At 46.6% G+C, this 20493-nt stretch overlaps 1 protein-coding gene across 1 annotated transcript in view; it reads left to right on the forward strand.

Moving 5' to 3' along the window:
• The window catches only part of LOC126992075 (metalloprotease TIKI2-like), a gene marked incomplete at its 5' end in the record, with an annotated part of 51094 nt that overhangs the window by 24677 nt on the left and 5924 nt on the right, over positions 1-20493 (forward strand). The window contains 2 exons of the mRNA XM_050850750.1: positions 2111-2257; positions 11295-11469. Coding sequence (XP_050706707.1) covers positions 2111-2257; positions 11295-11469 — 322 coding nt within the window. The remainder of the gene's footprint in view (positions 1-2110; positions 2258-11294; positions 11470-20493) is intronic.

Consider the following 20493-nt stretch of genomic DNA (forward strand, 5'->3'; position numbering starts at 1 on the left):
TGTGTGTGTGTGGGGAGATGTTAGACTGCTACTACTACTAATAATAATAATAATAATAATAATAATAATAATAATAATAATAATAATAATAATGATAATAATGCTTCTACTACTACTACTACTACTACTACTACTACTACTACTACTACTACTACTACTACTATTACTACAACTACTGCTGCTGCCACTACTTCTATTACTGCTACTTTCTCGGAGTATAGCTTAGAAAGGGAGAAAGAATTTAGCTTTCAATGGCATAAATTGACGGTGTTGGTCTGTGTCTTTGTCGCTTTCGGTCTGTTTTATGAATTGTATATATGTCTGTCTCTGAGGCTGGGAGGTGTAGAATTTATATTGTATGTATGTGTGTGTGTGTGTGTGTGTGTGTGTGAGAGAGAGAGAGAGAGAGAGAGAGAGAGAGAGAGAGAGAGAGAGAGAGAGAGAGAGAGAGAGAGAGAGAGAGTGTGTGGGTGTGGTGTGTGTGTGTGTGTGTGTGTGTGTGTGTGTGTGTGAGAGAGAGAGAGAGAGAGAGAGAGAGAGAGAGAGAGAGAGAGAGAGAGAGAGAGAGAGAGAGAGAGAGAGAGAGAGTGTGTGTGTGTGTGTGTGTGTGATGAGTCGAAAAGGTGCATTTATATGATGGTGAATGAATGATGAATGATGAATGTATAGAGTATAGTATTGAGTATAGTGATGTGAAGTCAGGGGCCATGTAGTGTGGTAGTGGTGGAGTCTGAAATGTGGCAAGGGGTGTGGCTAAATTAGTCTTCAAAAGCTTAATGTGGCGTGAATGTGTCGTGTATGCATGGGTGAATACATACAAGCAATTCGAAGTGGTGTACACATATAAATGTACCGTAAGGTGGCGTGCGTGCATGATTGGGCGCAGTATAACACCATGGACCAGCCTTCTATTCTTGCTTTTCTCTTGGAACTTCGACTCAGGAGGAAAAAAAATAAGACACCAAGAATTAATTACATTATTATTTTTCTTTAGCAGCTTCAGTCTTACTTCGTGGAAACAGCGATATGCGATCAATATCTTTTATTTCATTTTCTTTAGCTATTGTATCTTTCTCTCTATCCTTTAAAATAAAACTGAAATAAACATTAATAATCTTTCCAAAGCTGATTTCCCTCCACTCATATACCGATGACTGTGGCAGCAGCATTCAGCGGGCTGTTATGTTTTTTTATTTTTTTATTTTTTTACCCTTGATCGGCCTCCATTGATGTAATAAAAACGTACAAGTGACACCGACATTTTGATGCGTGTGTATGTGGCGAGCATCCATTTATACCCGGCCTTGTGTGCTGGGGAGGTAAATAATGTGTGTCGAATGTGCCGGGGTGGATGCATATCATAATACAATTTAGCGAAAATATATAAATAGCACCGTATCGCAGCGTGTATACGTGGTGGGCATGCATGGCTTCCCGGCCCAGCGCATATTGAACGTTAATCTGTATTTAGAGGCGACAACAAAGGGACAGTCAACGTAACAATAGCAAATCAGGAGCATCGAAAGTCAAGGCAGACAAAGAAGCGGGGGTGTGGAGGGTGGAATTGAAACCTTTGCAGGAACAGAATTAAGTATATTCATGTGAGATTCGGAACTGAAAAACATAGGAGAATAAATACCATTGTCCTCCGATGAACTGATGATGACCCCCTTGTTCTGCTTCTTCTTTATCTTCATATTCTTCTATTTCTTCTTCATCATCATCTTCTTCATTTTTTCTTCTTTTTCTTCTTCTTCTTCTTCTTTTTCTTCTTCTTCTTCTTCTTCTTCTTCTTCTTCTTCTTCTTCTTCTTCTTCTTCTTCTTCTTCTTCTTCTTCTTCTTCTTCTTCTTCTTCTTCTTCTTCTTCTTCTTCTTCTTCTTCTTCTTCTTCTTCTTCTTCTTCTTCTCCTCCTCCTCCTCCTCCTCCTCCTCCTCCTCCTCCTCCTCCTCCTCCTTCTCATTCAACGTCCTTATTTTCCCATATATGAGGTTGAACGGGCTAAAAGTCTCCCACTATTGACGATCGCATACTCTCTCCTTCCTAACCAATAACTTATGCTGACGATGACGATGATGACGAGTTAGCTCAGACTGGTCCCCGTGTTGCAGGTGGTCTTCGCGCTCAACCACACACTGGCGCAGCAGGAGATCCTGAGGGAGGGCGAAGGGCGGCTCACCTACACCACGGACCACCTCATCACGCACTACAACTGTGGTGACCTGGATGCCGTGATCTTCTCGCAGGACACGACGCAGGTAGGCAGAAATGTATGTATAGGGTTTGTGTGTGTGCATGCTCGCTCTCTCTCTCTCTCTCGTCTCCATTTCTGTCTCTCTCTCTCTCTCTCTCTCGTTTCCATTTTTGTCTTTATCTTCCTTTTTCATGCATTTTCAGTCTTTTCTGCCATGTATTCAGTTTTTTTTTTTTTGTTAGTTTCTTCCATGTAATCTATTTTTTTTCCTTTTTTCCCTTTTCCCTTTTTCCTTTTTTCCTTCTTTTTCGCTTTTTTTCTTTTGTTTCCCATTTTTATCCATTTTCTATTCTCCCTTTTTTCTTTTCATGTATTTTCACTCTTTTCTTCCATGTTTTCAGTGTTTTTTTTTGTTTGTTTGTTTCTTCCATATACTCTATCTTTTTTTTCCTTTCTTCCATCAATTTTGCCTTCCTTTTGTTTTCTTTCATGTTTTCTCGTTTTTATTATATTTTCTTCCATGTAGTCTTTTTTTTCTTTTTGTCCATATATTATTAGCTATTATTATTCGTCCCTATGTTTTCACGGTCTTTTTTTGTGCTATGTTATCTTTGTCCGTTTTCCTTTTCCTTCGTGTATTTCTCTCTCTCTCTCTCTCTCTCTCTCTTCATAATATCGTATCGCCATCAGTTCCCCCTCGTTTTCTTTTTCAGCCCGAGTCAGCGGAGGAGTCACTATTATTTTCTTCACGTACACGCTTAGGGAGGCGTTTTGATTTACATATAACGAGCCGTGGCCAAACTTTAATAGCGGGTTATATTGCACGCGCTATCCTCGTCCCCTCGTCTGTTACAGTGGGAAACAAGGAAGGGGGAAGGGGGAGTTAGAGAGAGAGAGAGAGAGAGAGAGAGAGAGAGAGAGAGAGAGAGAGAGAGAGAGAGAGAGAGAGAGAGAGAGAGAGAGAGAGAGAGAGAGAGAGAGAGAGAGACGGTCGACAATAGAACGTTTTAGGGGCCAGGTCGAAGTACGCTACCCTACTTGAAACAGCAAGAAAGGACAAGATTGACGTCTTCCTACTCCAAGAAACTTTGCTTCCAGAAAACTCCCCCTTTCGCCTACCAGGTTTTCAGTCCTTCCTCGTGCCTAGAGTAAAGGGGCAGACAAGAGGCTGTGCCATCCTTGTGAGGGAGCACATCAAATGCACAGACTTGCGCCCTCCAATCTACTGTGGTGATGGGGTAGAAGTACAGGGAATACGAATTCAGCTCCCATCGACGCCCCTGAAAATTTACAATATATACCGTCCCCAACACGGAAGCATGGACATTGGTGAGCTCTTTGCAAGCGCCTGTGAGGAACCCACACTAATCGGCGGGGATTTCAATTCCCACCATCCACGTCTATGCTCCCCATCGCCCCAAAATGTCACTGGTCGACACGTCGTTGCAGCGATAGCCGAAACAGGAGGAGTCTCCCTCCTTGTAACGTGTCACAGGCAATACATATTGGAGGAGGACGCATCGACCTGACCATAGTGTCCACGCCCCTCGTCAACACCGCCACCTGGTCAGTCCACCCCACTGTGACTAGCGATCATTATGGAGTGGTAATCCACTTGGCGCTAAACACCTTGCCACCACCTCCACTGCCTTCTCCACGCTTCAATACAAAACTGGCTGACTGGAGTGCTTTCACCCTCACTTTAGAAAGTACCCCCAACTCTCTTCCAGCTACTCACCACCTCGACAACTTAGAGAGGCAGGTCATAGAGGCCTTCCAAAATGCTGCCAGAGCCTCTATCCCTCTCACCAAGCTACCCAGTCGACACTAGAGGGACCGCTGGATCTACGGTCACCGCGTCAAAAAGCTGAATCACCGTCTCAACACTGCCCGCAAAACCTTCCGCCGCCGCCCCACCTCCCCAAATCGGCGTTACCTACAGGCCGTTCCGCGGCACACCTCCACCACCAAGCAACAGTTACGGGACGAGGCCTGGCTCCGGTGGTGCCGTAGTCTTGACTCCCATTCTTCCCTAGGAGAGATGTTGGGGAGACTGCGTTCTGTGTCTCGCTCCCGTCCTCCCCGACCACCCACTCACCCTGATCCCTAAGCTGAAGCAAAGCGATTCCGTGCAAGCTTTGCTGCCCGCACCTCTCCTGCCCGTCTCCCAGATAATGTGAGGGAGACGCAAGAACAACTTGTCCCACAACGGTCAGCCCTTGTCAACGAGGCATGCTTAAGGGAGGATGAAGCGGACGTCCCCTTCACCATCAGTGAGCTCCGCCGGTCAGTGAAGCACGGTGGCGACACAGCTCCAGGGGCGGACGGGAGTCACCTACTCCATGCTATCTCACGCGGGAGAGACCGGGAACAGGCATATGCTGGACCTCCTCAATATCTCTTGGTAGCAAGGCCGTCTACCAAACACGTTGAAAACGGCCATAATACAACCGATCCCTAAGCCCAAGGATCCTACCTCCTTGCGCCCAATATCTTTACTCAGCTGCCTTGGGAAAACTGCTGAAAGACTTGTCCTCGCTCGCTTGAAGTGGCGAACTGGACCTCTACACCAGTCCCTATTTGCTTATTTACCTCAAACTGGCGCCACCAATTGTCTCACATCCTTTCTCAGCGAGTTGAGGCAAGGACACGGCATGGCTGTTTTCATCGACTTGGAAAAAGCCTTCGAACTTGCGAGCCCCCTAGCCATTCTGACAGCCCTTGCACGCAAGGGTGTCGGGGGGAGGCTGCTCTCGTGGGTAAGGGACTTCTTCCAAGGTCGAGGAGCGAGCGTCCGTTTTCAAGGAGAAGTGTCAACTGTACACCACCACGCTCAGGGCACTCCCCAAGGCAGCATTCTGAGTCCCTTTCTTTTCAACGTCCTGATGGAGGGCCTAATGGACGTTGATTACGGTCGAGGTGTCAAGCTGCTCTGCTATGCAGACGATCTCGCTCTCGTGTTTCAGAGGTGGGATCGCTTCGAACAGGCACCTTTAGCCCTCGCACGCCTAGGGGAGAAGTGTGCTGAGCTTGGGCTAAAGATCAACATCAACAAGACCAGAGTCATGGTGTTCGGGCGACGACAACCTGAGAGGGCGCTCTCTCTCGGTGGCAATCAGCTCGCCTTCACTACCACCTACCAATACCTGGGCGTATGGCTGGACAGCAGCCTCAGCTTTGCGACGCATGTGCGCTACCTGCGTGAGAGAGCCGCAGCCCGTACTAACATTCTACGGGCGCTATCAAGTCCCAGTGCTGGGCCTTCATACCGAGTATTGCGGGCCTTCTACGTCCATGCCGTACGATCTGTTATCGACTATAGTGCAACATGCCTGTGCTCCCTCTCCCCTCAACTCCTGACTAAGCTCGAGGTTGCCCAAAACGATGTTTTGCGGGTCATAATGGGCGCACCTGACTGGTGTCGGGTGGCAAACCTTCGGGCAGAGAGCGGCCTACCTTCTCTCCAACACCGAATATTGGCCAGGACGGCGTGCACTGCAGCGAAATTAATACGAACTCGCCCCGATCTATCCATTTCCACCCAGCTGGTTCAGGCCTTACGGCAGCCACAGAACGAAGCAGCTGATGGAGACTGGGTGCACGACGCTGCTGTGACTATACAGTGCCTAAGATCACAAGCCCTCGTACTCGACTGCCAAGACCTTCCCCACCCGCAGTACACTTCTCCACCACCTTGGACACCCCCGACCTTGGAATTCGCACTACCAGGCGGAGTGCCGCGCGGGCCCTCCTTTCCCGCTCTGCTTCGCCAGGAGGCTCTACACTACACAGACTTGATTCTTTAGATGCCCCTTCCACAGCCTTTTACTATACAGATGGTTCTGTTGGTGACGACGGCTCTGTAGGAGCAGCCTTCACCTACAAAGAACATAGCGAGCTCAGACGTCTCTCCCAAGGGACATCAATCCTACAAGCCGAATTGGCAGTCATACTCAAGGTACTATTCCACGCCACACACCAGCCCCACAGCAACATTGTCATAAACTCCGACTCACTATCTGCCCTCCAGGTGCTCCAAAATGGCAGTATCACTGACAAGAAACGACTCCTAACATCTATCTCCCTACAAGCCGGGAGACTTGCATCCAAGGGCAAGCATATTTTACTGCACTGGATACCAAGTCATGTCGGACTGGCAGGGAACGAGAAGGCGGACTGGGTGGCCAATCTTGCACGGACCTTGCCTAACATCACTCTGAATATGGCGCCGAGCCGGGCCACAACTCAGCTAATGCTCGACACCGCCGCAGCCAATCTCACCCGACGCCATCACCAAGACCTCATAAACCAAGGATCCATCTCAGCCTCCTGGTATAGGACCGCTACCAACTACCAACCTCTCAACGTCCCACCTTCCACTCCGAACGCCATAGTAACTCGGATGCGCCGCCTTCGCCTCGGATTTCCAACACTCGCTGAAATTAGCAATAGAGAACTTGACCCCTGCCCTCTCTGCCTCGACCCGGAACAGGAACCGCTGATTCATTACATTCTTGAATGCTCAGTAACAGAGCTCCTTCATCCCCCCTTTAGACGAAGTCATGGCTCGGCAGCTGGCTGCTGAACGTGTTGCCAGCACTCCTGACTCGGAGATCGCAAACCTCGTAAATTCATACCCGCCACCGTAAGGAAATCCATCCAGCAAGCCTTCTCAGACGGGCTCCCCCATAGCCCGTGCTTCCGCTAGGGAGTAAATATTAACAACAACAACGGTCGACAGATAAGTTTATACGCTACTTCTAATGTCGTTGAATCGTTATCTTCTGCCTCCCCACTCCAACCAATTATACAATATTAACCCTACCTCCAACATTGCTCCCTCCTCCTCTTAGTTTTCCTTCGCCTTTTCCTTTCCTTTCCTTTTCTGCGCCTCCGTGGTGCACCAAAACTACACTCCTACACATCAACACCTCCTCTGCCCCTGTTGCCCCCCCTGTGGTGTCCATCAACGACACTCCCCTCCGGGTAGTTACATCAGCAAAACTACTTGGAGTCACCCTGGACAACAAACTCACATGGAAGGAGCACGTCTCCCAGCTCACCAGATCTGCCACCTATAAACTGTACCTGCTGAGGAGACTCAAAACGCTGGGGGCCCCTGAGTGTGCGCTGGCGAGCGTGTCCTCGTTCATCATCCCCAACTGACATACGCGTCCCCAGCGTGGTCTTCCTCCATCAACATCACGCAGCGCCGCCAACTTGAACGCGTCCAGAAGCGAGCCTGCAAAATCATCCTGGGCCCTCACTACACCAGCTACCAGGACGCCCTCGACTCCCTCCATCTCACCAGCCTACAACACCGTCACGAGACCCTACTACACCGGTTCGCAACCAAGCTTCTCAACCAGCCCAGACACAGACACATCCTCCCACCCGCAGTGAACCGCCCTCAGCAATCAGTGCGACACCACAACATTATTGCCCCGATACGGGCACGGACTGACCGCTATAAGAACAGCGCAGTGCCCGTGATGGTCAAATATATCAACAATGCAAATTAAGAGCAGCACAATTTGTATGTTTTGTAAATATTTTTCATTAGGACTTATTGTTGTTGTTATTATGATTATTATTATTATTATTATGATTACTATTATTATTATCATTATTATTATCGTGATTATTATCGTGATTATTATTATTATCTTTACTATGATTATTGCTATTATTGTTATTTCTATTTTCCTTTTTATTTTCGATCATACTACTTTGTTCATTTGTCTCATTCATTTCATTTCATCTTCCATTGATGTATATTTTCAGCTCTAGGGCTGCCTGGTACTTCATGAAATAAACCGTTTATTATTATTATTATTAGTTAGCGTGTCTAGCTACGATTCCGCGGTGCCGAGTTGCAATCCCGACCAGGGCAGTCGGCGTGCAGCTCATCCAGTTGTCCATCCTCCCTTGCGGGCTGGTCGATAAATGAGTACCTGGGGAAACATGGGGAAGGTAAACTGTGGTAACCCGGATGTCACACCGGCTCCGTGTCCCGGAGTAAAGGGTTACCTAATCTCACCACTGGCTCAAGGGCCAATGCGACGGAGATGAGCACCGAGGCCGCGCGCAACAATAGCGTATGTCCCCTTCTTTACCATTACCTTTTTTTACTTTTTCTTTTCTTCATTCTCGTATTTCCTGTGCCTTTCACTTTGCTATCCCTGCCTCCCCATGCCGACAAAATATATAAACCCTTTCCTCAACATTGTTCCCTCTCATCTTGTTCCTAGTCTTCATTTTCCTCCTCTTAATTCCTTTTCCTTCTCTTCTTCCTGATATAACCTGCATCTCAACTTCTTCCACCCTTACATTGTCCCTCCTTACTTGGCACCACCATAATTATTACCCTCACCCTCACCATTCTCCTCATTCTCTCCTTACCTCTCCCCTTAACTTCATCTTCCTTCACGTTCCATCAACACCATCATCACCGTCACCTTTCCTCTTCTTCAATCCCTTTCTTCAGGTTCTTCATTTGGCAAGCACAACCTTAAGACGGGGCCACTTAGCAGCGCTGCTCAACAGCACTTCACCACTGTTACTCACGCGCGTCGGTGGCGCTGCTAACACGCGTCGGTGGCGCTGCTAACACGCGTCGGTGGCGCTGCTAACACACGTCGATGGCGCTGCTAACAAGCGTCAGTGGCGCTGCTAACACGCGTCGGTGGCGCTGCTAACACGCGTCGGTGGCGCTGCTAACACGCGTCGGTGGCGCTGCTAACACGCGTCGGTGGCGCTGCTAACACGCGTCGGTGGCGCTGCTAACACGCGTCGGTGGCGCTGCTAACACGCGTCGGTGGGGCTGCTAACACGCGTCGGTGGCGCTGCTAACACACGTCGATGGCGCTGCTAACACGCGTCAGTGGCGCTGCTAACACGCGTCGGTGGCGCTGCTAACAAGCGTCAGTGGCGCTGCTAACAAGCGTCAGTGGCGCTGCTAACACGCGTCGGTGGCGCTGCTAACACACGTCGATGGCGCTGCTAACACGCGTCAGTGGCGCTGCTAACACGCGTCGATGGCGCTGCTAACAAGCGTCAGTGGCGCTGCTAACACGCGTCGGTGGCGCTGCTAACACGCGTCGGTGGCGCTGCTAACACGCGTCGGTGGCGCTGCTAACACGCGTCGGTGGCGCTGCTAACACGCGTCGGTGACGCTGCTAACACGCGTCGGTGGCGCTGCTAACACGCGTCGGTGGCGCTGCTAACACGCGTCGGTGACGCTGCTAACACGCGTCGGTGGCGCTGCTAACACGCGTCGGTGGCGCTGCTAACACGCGTCGGTGGCGCTGCTAACACGCGTCGGTGGCGCTGCTAACACGCGTCGGTGGGGCTGCTAACACGCGTCGGTGACGCTGCTAACACGCGTCGGTGGCGCTGCTAACACGCGTCGGTGACGCTGCTAACACGCGTCGGTGGCGCTGCTAACACGCGTCGGTGACGCTGCTAACACGCGTCGGTGGCGCTGCTAACACGCGTCGGTGGCGCTGCTAACACGCGTCGGTGGCGCTGCTAACACGCGTCGGTGGCGCTGCTAACACGCGTCGGTGGGGCTGCTAACACGCGTCGGTGACGCTGCTAACACGCGTCGGTGACGCTGCTAACACGCGTCGGTGGCGCTGCTAACACGCGTCGGTGGGGCTGCTAACACGCGTCGGTGACGCTGCTAACACGCGTCGGTGGCGCTGCTAACACGCGTCGGTGACGCTGCTAACACGCGTCGGTGGCGCTGCTAACACGCGTCGGTGGGGCTGCTAACACGCGTCGGTGACGCTGCTAACACGCGTCGGTGGCGCTGCTAACACGCGTCGGTGGGGCTGCTAACACGCGTCGGTGGCGCTGCTAACACGCGTCGGTGGCGCTGCTAACACGCGTCGGTGACGCTGCTAACACGCGTCGGTGGCGCTGCTAACACGCGTCGGTGGGGCTGCTAACACGCGTCGGTGGCGCTGACACACTGATTTTTTTTTTCGCGAAAAAACGCCGAAATATTCCCTCATATGGTTCATTGGCATATGGAGACATCTGGTGCCCCTGCTTGTGTGTATATAAAGCTACTGAGTGACTCAGGCGGACAGCAGTCAGCACATGCTCGGAACAGATCCAAACATCATACAGTCCATGGAGATGTTAGAGAAGGAGACGAAGTGAGTTGCTTAGAAAAAGAAGAAAGCGAAGAAAAAAATAAAGTTCAGTAAGGTGTATGACCCAAGAGGACATTAGTGATCCAGGCGACAGTGAGGGAGATTGTTCCTCCTGATTCCCTTACGAGCGAAAAATACCCTGCAAAGTTGGGGAACAGGGACAAATTAACTTTCTAAAATGCCTTGTGAATACCATATTTACTCCACAATGACTACATGAATGATATGGACATACATGGTTGATGTTGGTTTGCAGAGAAGAAAAAACCCGCAGCAGCGGAAGGAAAAGTAGCCGTTTGCGTTATCGTGCCAATATATTGGTTCCGCGTTTCTTTTTCTTCTTTTTTTTATATTTCTGCGTAAACACTTGACCGATTCTTTTTTTTTTTTTTTTTTTTTTTTTTTAAGAAAGATAAATGAACGAATTTTTTTTTTTACAAAGATTTAACGATCAAGGCACCATATCTTCATAAATTAGCAGTATATTCTAGACGAGAATATAAATGAAAAAAAAAAACAGTACACTAAACTATAAAGGAAATTTACATATTTGCCTTGCACAATCTTTTTATAATTGTACAAAGTGTATTTGGTATTTTTTTCATCAACATTGTCTCACGTATAACAAAAAAAATATCACATTTTCGATTTTTTCTAAAACAAAAATGCAAATTTTCCAATTATTTTTCGTTCAGTTCTTATGAAACCTGGCATGGAACATCACCTTACTGGTATACATAACATTAGGAATTCATGAAAATCGGTCCAAAATTAACGATTTTCAATTTTTGGCAGACGGTCCTCTTAAAAACCTTCATACTTGCCACCAAAATTTATCCTCTTATCCTCTTCTTCGTCTCCCTTCAGATCGTACACTTAAGTCAACACGTTCTTACCACCACAGTTTCCCTCATACCTCTTTTCTTCTCTTCCCACCAGGTACCACACTTAGGCAACACGTCCTTACCGCCCTTGGACGCCGCCATCGCCACGCACATCGACGAGTACTTCCGCGAGGAGCTCATCTACCGCCGCAACCAGCGCATGGGCCGCCGCGTCGTGGAGATCCTGCGCGACAACCCCGACCAGAGCTTCTTCTTCGCCTTTGGAGCAGGTTCGTGGTGGTGGTGGTGGTGGTTGAAGTGTGTGTGTGTGTGAGTGTGTGTGTGTGTGTGTGTGTGTGTGTGTGTGTGTGTGTGTGTGTGTGTGTTTGCAAGGAAGAGAGGGAAAGATGGTAGGAAAGAAGGAAGAAATGAAAATGAAAATAAAGGAAAAAAGAAAAATTGGGATTGTTTGTGCATGTTTGTAAGGATGGAATTGGAAAGAAGGAAGGTAGGATTGAATGAAGGGAGGAAGGAAGGAAGGGAATAAAGGGGGCAGGAAGGAAGGCAGGAAGGAAAGAAAGAGAGAGAGGATGAAGGAAACGAAAAGGGATGCTGTGTAGATAGAAGTATTCAATTGGGTCAAGGGATACAACCACAGAATTATATACATATATATGTATATACATATGTATACATGTATATACATATATATGTATATACATGTATATAACTCTGTGGATACAATAAAGGCGATATAAGTAAAGTACTGAGAATTAGCCAGCAGGATAGAACACGCAGTAATGAATTTGAATTAGAAAAGTATAGATTTAGGAGGGAAATAGGCAAGCATTGGTTTAGTAATAGGGTGGTGGGGGAATGGAATAGACTCAGCAATCACATAGTGAGTGCAGGGACGATAGCTTGTTTCAAGAGTAGACTGGATAGCTGCATGGACGAGGATGACAGGTGGTAGTGGGGGGGAATCTGGAGCTGCCCTGTATAGGCCATTAGGCCTCTTGCAGTCTCCCTATGTTCTTATGTTACTATGCATGTATGCCTGTAACGATGGGATTGAGAAGAAGGAAGGAAGGTAAGATGGAGAGAAAGAAGGAAGAGATTGAGGAAAAGAGCTACATAGAAGGATAATAATGGTGGGTCTTTGTGTATTCTTGCAAGAATGGGAGGGAAGGAAAGAAAGGAAAAAAGGAAGGAAGGAAGGAAAGAAGGGACTGTGTGTGTATGCATGTTGAGAAGGAAGGAAGGAACGAAGGAAAGAACGAAGGAAGGAAGAAAGAAAGAAAGGAAGGTAGGAAGGGACTGTGTGTATGCATGTAGAGAAGGAACGGAGGAAAAAACGAAGGAAGAAAGGAAGGAAGGTAGGAATCGACTGTGTGTATGGATGTAGAGAAGGAAAGAAGGAAGAAAGGAATGGAGGGATTAAGATAGAGTTACAGAAATAGTTTTAGAAATGATGATAATAACGGTGGGTGTGTTTGTGTATGCCTGTAAAGACTGGAGGGACGGAAGGGCGGAAGGAAGGTAGGAAGAATTTGAGACAGACGGTTTACGGGGATGATTTTAATGCATGGTGATAATGGTGGCTGGACAGGTTTCTTTTGGAGGGGGAGGAGTGAAGGCTTGTGGCAGCGGTGGTGATGGGTGTTGTTGTTGTGGGTGGTGGTGGAAGAGGTAGAGGAGGGAGGGGAGGGAGGGGGAAAGTAAAGGTTACTGAAGGGTGGCGTGCGTTAAATGTTGGCAATAGTTGTTTATGAAAAAAAGGGATATTGTGCATTTTTTTTATTATTATTACTGCTGCCGCATATGGTGTTAACGTTTTATTGGTTGTTACTATTAATGTTGTTGTTGTTGCTGTTGTTGTTTTTGTCATTATTTTTTTTTATGTTTTGTTATAGTGGTAGTAGAAGCAGCAAGAATAATAATAGTAGTAGTTGTTGTTGTATTCATAGTAGGGAGAGCAGTAGTAATAGTCGTAGTAGTAGTAGTAGTAGTAGTAGTAGACCACTTCTCTCTCTCTCTCTCTCTCTTACCCATCATTCCTCCCTCCTTCCTTCCCCCCTTCCCCCCTCCCCCTCTCTCTGCATACTGCTGGCCCCTTGATGCCGAGATAGCGCTTTGTGTGCTTAAAACGACATCAGATAAGCCCGCGGCACGACCCTCAAAGTTAACACGCCAGTAATAATGTCTCGAGGTGCTTGGGGAGCCGAGGAGGTGGTGGAGGTGGTGGTTGTGGTGGTTGTGGAGGAGGTGGTGGCGTTGCTGAAAAAGGGGTTATGGAGAAGGGGGGGAGGGGGGGAAGGGGGTCGAGAGAGGAAGGAGTAAGGACTGGGACTGGTTCTTTCTCTTTTCCTTTTTTTTTTCTTTTCCTTTCTTTTCTCTTATTTTTGTTTTGTTTTTCTTTTCTTGGCTTGTTTCTTCTTGTTTCCCTGTTTATTCATTTGACTGCCTCTGTGTCTTTCTGTCTGACTGTTTACCTGTATCCACGCACTCCCCATGAAACTCTTTTAATGGACATACATTAAAAATTTATTCCTTATTAGCAAGCCCCCTCCTTCCTCTTCCTTCCCATCCTTTTTTCCTCATCCCCCTTTCCTCCTACATTCTATTTTCCATTATTTCAACCTTCTCGTGTGTCTGTCTCTCAAATCGTCTGCCAGTAATTTCTTCTTCTCTTTCTCTTCCACGTACAGTCTAAGTTTGCTTTCTCCTCTTTATTATCGTGCTCTGCCTTTCTCTACTCATGCACTTAGTCTCCTTCCCTTTTCAAACATACGTACTTTATTCTGCTATTTATCTTTGCATATTATAACCTCTCCTCTTCCTCCTCCTCCTCCTCCTCCTCCTCCTTTCTTCTTCCTACACTCTTCTGCCTACTATCTCCCTCTTTCTCTCAACCCATCCTTTCTCTTCTTTCTTCCTATTCTCTTTGCTTACCTATCTCCCGCTCTCCCTCAACCCATTCTTCTTGTTCCTTCCCGTTTTCTTCTGCTTACCCACCTCCCTCTCTTTCTACCCATCCTTTCTCTTCCTTCTTCCTCTTTGCTTACCCACCTCCCTCTCTTTCAACCCTTTCATCTTCTTCCCTCTTCCTGTTCTCCCTTGCCTATTCATCTCCCTCTCTCCCTCTCTCTTAACCCCTTCTTCCTTCCCGTTCTTTTCCGCTTACCTATCTCCTGCTCTCCCAACCCGTTCTCCTTCCTTTTTCCTGTTTTCTTCTGCCCACCCGTCTCTCTCTCTCTCTCTCTCTCTCTCTCTCTCTCTCTCTCTCTCTCTCTCTCTCTCTCTCTCTCTCTCTTCTTTTCCCTCCTTCCTTTTCACTTCTGCCTATACCCATCTCCCTTCCTCTCCCCCTCAACTCATTCTTCGTCTCATTTCCTTCCTCCTTATCCTCTTCCCTTCCTTCCCCCTCGTGGCCTGCCTAACATCGGGGTCAGCCGTAACTTTCTCCCCGCTCACCATCTCGACCTTAGCTAATTACGAACCAAAATATTAACCAGGGAAAAAAAAAGTTTGGGGAGAAAATCTTCGTCAAGCGTATATCAAGTTTTAGGAGCCAGTGAAAGCGAGGAGAATGAGGGAAGGAAAGAGGTGGAGGAGGAGAAGGAGGAGGAGGAGGAGGAGGAGGAGGAGGAGGAGGAGGGAGGGGTAGGAGGTGAAGGGAGGAGGAGGAAGAGGGAGAAAGAGAAGGAGGAGGGAAAAGGAGGAGGAGGAGGAGATAGTGGCTCAAATCGGTGTTATGATTACTCTCTCTCTCTCTCTCTCTCTCTCTCTCTCTTCGATAAGGCAGTCATTACAGAGAGAGAGAGAGAGAGAGAGAGAGAGAGAGAGAGAGAGAGAGAGAGAGAAACCAAACCAGACCAAACGGGCACATCAAGAAGGGGCGAAAGAGGCATATGGAGTGTTGGACTTAAGTAGCATAGCGTAAAGAGTCGCTGCACGGCCCTCAGGGTATCGGTTTGGAGGACTCGGGGCGGCGCGGACCGAAAATACGTATTGGAAACCTTTACTGATGTGGAGTACTACGACCTCCTTTACTACGACCCCCTCTACTACGACCCTCTGAAGTACGACCCTCCAAACTACTACGACTGCCCTTGCTTCCCTTGTTGTCGCCTGTACGCTGCCACCGCCGAACTCTTTCTTACAGTCGTTGCATTCTAACAACCTCACCCATGGTATAGCCCGGTGCCCCAAGGATAGCAATAATAGTTCATAAAGTAATAAAGTATATGAGGAATTGTCAAGTAAATCAACAACGAAACGAAACGTAACAAATTCATCCCCCTAACGCCCCAATAATATCAATAACAGAACTGAACACTAAATAAGTCCTTTGAGGCGTTGTTTTTTTACGTTTGTGCCTCTGGCGTCGGTAGGCTTTCTTGGTGGGGCTTGGTGGTCGGCCCCAGCCCGTTATGGCGCAAGCAAGTGTTTATAGTGGCGCCATCTTTCTTGAACTTGAACGTAAGAGGTTTTAAGAAACTGCAATAGAATAGTTGTTCATAAAAAAATATTGGCAATTTTAGGTGTTATTCTTTCATATTTAAATAAAGGAAAGATTTATAAAAAAAAAATCACGATCGAAACAGATTCTGAGTATATTATATGGGATACGTAGAAATCATAATAGGTAATGCCTAAAGAAAATTTTTAAAATATGTTGTTAACAGACTTTAAATATCATCAAAAGATTAACATGCAAGAAACCACCAGTGTAAGAATCTTAAGAATCAGCACAAGAAATACGTAGAAACTGTAATAGAACAAGTGCTGTTCATAGAAGTAAAGTTTGAAAAGGGGTGTAAACAACCCTTAGATTTTTTTTAAAGATGGCTATTAATAAAGAAACCACGAGTAAAACTTGAAAGAAAACTACCAAACTGTTCCAGGAGATCAAAGAAAACGGGTGACGAAGCGCTTACTGTGGATATTCAAGGGAACGAAAAGTGAATCCAACGAGCCAGTGTATCGGCCATTCTTATAACGACCCTTTAGTGCCACAGCGGGGGGCGACGGGGCTCAGCAGGGCTCAGCAGGACGGTCACCACGCAGCAGGGGGCGGAGGATGGAGGGGAGGGGGAGGCGAGGGAGATAAGAAGGGGTCACGAGACGATAATGTTGGATCCTAAAAAAAAAATATCCTCCCATCGTTACACTTTGGAGAAGAAATAAAAAATGACATCGGTGCGGAAAGTTTAGAGACGAAGGAGTAAGTAAGAGAAAGAGGTTAAAGAAGAAGGAAGTGACAGAAAAAAAGGGAGAGCGAAGAAGGGAAGAAAGAGGGAGTCAAGGAATGAAGGCAGATTGAGTGGATAGAACGACGAAGGAGTGAGTAAGAGGAAGAGGTTAAAGAAGAGGGGAGTGACAGAAAAAAGGGAGAGTGAAAAGGGGAAGAAAGAGGGAGTCAAGGAATGAAGGCAGATTGAGTGGATAGAAAAACGAAAGAGTAAAGGAGAGAAGAACCAGAGAGTGTAGGAGGAAAGAAGGAAGGAACGTACAGGAGAAAACCGAGGTAGTGAAGGAGAGAAGAAAAATAACTGAAAGAGGGAAGAAAGGTGGAGTAGAGGAAATGTCAAAATAACTGAAGAAAAGAGGAAAGAATGGATGGAAAATGGAAGAAAGCGGAAGTGACGGAAAGAGGAAAAATGGAGCGAAAAAGAAAAGAAACGTGAAGTGAAAGGAAGAAGGAAGAGAAAGTGGAGAAGAGAAGCGAACGTAAAGAAAAGAAGAAAGAAAGAGGCGGCGAAGGAGATAAGGAACAAGGAGTGGAGGCATGAGAAAGAGAGAGTGAAGAAAAGAGAAGAGAGTGTGAAAAAAAATAAAGAGAGGGTGAAGGAAAGAAGAACGAGGAATTTAAGGAAAGAAGAAAGAAGTTTAGAAAAGAAGGATGAGGGAATGGAGGAAAGAAGAAAGAGTGAGTGAAGAAGAGAAAAGGAAAAGTGATATAGAAAAGAATGAAGGAATGAAGGAAAGAAGATAGTAAAAAAAAGGAAAGAAATAATTGAGAAGGCGATTCAAAGGAGTGGAGTAGAGGACAGAAGGGAAGGAAAATGGGAATAAGTGAAGTGTAAAAATAAGGAACGAAAGGGAATAAGAGAAAATGGAAGTGAAAAAAAAAAGATCAGAGAGAGAGAGAGAGAGAGAGAGAGAGAGAGACGGTGGACCTTGATGGAGAGATGATGTATAGGAAAGAGCGTGAGATAAGGATGATAAGAAAAAAAAGAGAAGGCGTATGGCGAAGCTGAAAGGAAGGAGTGCAGGAGGGTGGGAAAGAAGGGACCTTGTAAGAGAAAGAGCTTGAGGGAACAAATAGAAGGTATAAAGGAAGGATAAAATGAACAGAGGAATAAAGATGAAAAATGATGACATAGAAAAGGAGAACGGCAAGAGAGAGTTCGGGAGGAAATGCCTGAAGGAACTGAGATGGAAAGGAAGAATGGAGAGAAAGGTCGGAGAAGGGAGAAGGAATGGGTTAAGGAAAATGGAATAAGAAAAATAGGAAAAGGAAAAGAGACAACGCTAAACCTGAGGAGAGTAGCGGCAAACGGAAAGAAAGAAAGGAAAAGAAACAAAAAAAACAGGACGCTTAACGAGAGGAAAACAAAGGAAAGTTGAGAGAAAGGGAGGATTTAGGAACATGGAATAGAAAGAAATATATAGGAAAATGAAAAAGGACAGAACGTTAAACGGGAGAAGATAAGGAACAGGGAATGAAGAAAACAGAAGAGGGTGTGAAAAAAATTTAGGGTGAAGGAAAGAAGAACGAGGAATTTAAGGAAAGAAGAGAGAAGTTGAGAAAAGAAGGATGAGGGAATGAAGGAAAGAAGAAAGAGTGAGTAAAGAAGAATTACATAGAATTACATAGAAAGTCAGACCACAGAAGGAGGAGAGAAGAGAAAAGGAAAATAATGAAGGGGAGGCAGGAAGAAAGGGAAAGGAAATATAGTGAAAAAAGGACGGGAGGATAAACGAAATCTGAAGGAATGAAATAAGGAAGAACAAGAGAGAAAAAAAATAAAAGAACGTAGATAAGAACCAAGCAGGAAACAGAAACGAAAACCATAAAAAGTAAAGAAGATACATTCACAGAAAACGGGAAGTGAAAAAAGAGAAAACGGAGGGAAGTGGAGAAAAGGAAAAGAGAGAGAGAGAGAGAGAGAGAGGTTGCACATGCCCAACACTCAGCTGATTTACGAGCAGTCACGTAACACAAACACGGCAATGCATGACTCTCTCTCTCTCTCTCTCTCTCTCTCTCTCTCGCTCTCCCTCCACCTCTTCAGAATGGTAATACAAGCGTAGCCCTAACCTCCTCCTCCTCCTCCTCCTCCTCCTCCTCCTCCTCCTCCTCCTCTTCATCTTCCTACAGGGTCTTTGAGGGGTAATATTTCTCGGAGGTAATGAGTTGCCATGCTGTGAGGTTCAATTGGGGAAAAAAAATGTTTAGTACCCATAAATGTCTTGATAGAAGATTTGGGGGCGGCCCAGAGCGTGAGGGGAGGAAAAGGTAGAGGGAAGAGAAAGGGAGGAAGAAAATGGGGGAGGGGGAGAAGGTGAAACAAGGAAGGTATAGGGAGGGTGAAGGGAGAAGGGAAAGGAGAGGGAAGATGAAACAAAGAAGGTAAAGGAGGAGGGAAAAGGGGGGAAGAAGGTGAAACATGGTAGGTGATAGGACGAAGATGAAGGGAGAAAGGAAACGGGGGTGGGGGGGGGAGGTGAAACAAAGAAGGTGAAAGGAGGAAGATGAAGGAAGCAGGGAAGGATGGGAAGGTGAAACAAGGGAGGTGATGGTTGGCAGATGAAGGGAGAAGGGGAAGAGGGGAAGGTGAAAACAAGGGAGGCGATGGTTGGCAGATGAAGGGAAAAGGGGAAGGTGAAAAAAGGGAGGTTATAATATGGAGATGGAGGGAGAAAGGAAAAGGGGGAGGTGAAACAAGAAAAGTGAGAGGAGAAAAATGAAAGGAGAAGGAAGAGAGGAGAAAGGTGAGACAAAGGAGGAGTGAAGGAGGAGGAGGAAACATGGAAATGCAGGCAACAGAAAGCCTATTGGCTCATTACGAGGTCGCCCGCTTGGGTAATTTAATCTGCTCGACCGCCACTTGGGGCTTGGTGAGCAGATGAAAGCACCTCGATATTGAGGAGCAGATGGAAGCCCCTCGTTATTCAGTTTACTCCTGACGCAGCGAAATGACGGTCGATTCTATATTTGAAGGAGTTGATGGTATTCGCATTTACTACTTCTGAGGGAAGATTGTTCCAGTGGCGGATGACTCGGTTTGAAAAGAAACTCCTTCCAATGTCTGTGTTACATCGACTCGACTGAATGGGTAAAACCGTTATTTCTAGTTCTTTAGTTGGTTTGCAGTTCAAAGAATTTGGAGTAATCGACGTTATTGAACTTTTTTAGATACTTGAAGACTTGAATCATATCCCCTCGTAGGCGTCTTTTCTCCAATGTAAAGAGATTGAGTCGCTTGAGTCGTTCCTCGTACGGTTGAGCCCTGAAGGTTGAAATCATCTTTGTGGCGCGTCGTTGAATCCTTTCCAGTAAAGCAATGTCCTTTCTGTAATTGGGAGACCAGAACTGCACTGCATACTCGAGGTGCGGTCTTACCATGGAATTATACAAGGATAGCATCACGTCTGGTGTTTTACACTCGAAGTTCCTCGCTATGAACCCGAGCATAATGTTGGCCTTGTTGTATGCTTTTTTACAGTGATTCGCGTGTTTCAGGTCACTGCTGATAGTGACTCCAAGACTCCAAGGAGGAGAAAAAAATAAAGGAAATCAGTAAAAGAAGCGGAAGGATGAGGAAGAGGAGATTAAAAGAAATGTGTGGGAAGTAAGGAGGTAGATTCTATTAAGTTTTTTTTTTTTTTTTTTTTTTACGGTGCAGTAGGGAAGTGTAGCAAAGACAAAGCAAAATTATACAAAAAAATATAAGCCTTACCAGATGTTGCCAGTATGAAAGAAAATGAAGAACAGAAAAATAACGCAAAAGAAGGATTAGTTTCGGTTCGAGAGGTGTCCTGATCTTCCTCCCGTGAAAGAGTTTAATTCGTTGGGAAGAGGAAATACAGAGAGGAGGGTATGTGAAGTTGGGGCCATACGCTAAAACTGCCCGTGGCCTTTGTGCTATTTCTATCACACTGGCCTTGAGCCTGTGGCGGGAAACAGTCCAGAATTAACCAAAGCAGTCGATAGAATGTAGATACTATTGTTAACTCTTGCATACAGTGTCGGAGGGAAATGTGAAATGGTAAAAAGAAAAACGTGAAAATAAAGGGGAATGAAG

Source organism: Eriocheir sinensis, unplaced genomic scaffold (genome assembly GCF_024679095.1).
Source record: "Eriocheir sinensis breed Jianghai 21 unplaced genomic scaffold, ASM2467909v1 Scaffold396, whole genome shotgun sequence".
Classification (NCBI taxonomy): domain Eukaryota; kingdom Metazoa; phylum Arthropoda; class Malacostraca; order Decapoda; family Varunidae; genus Eriocheir; species Eriocheir sinensis.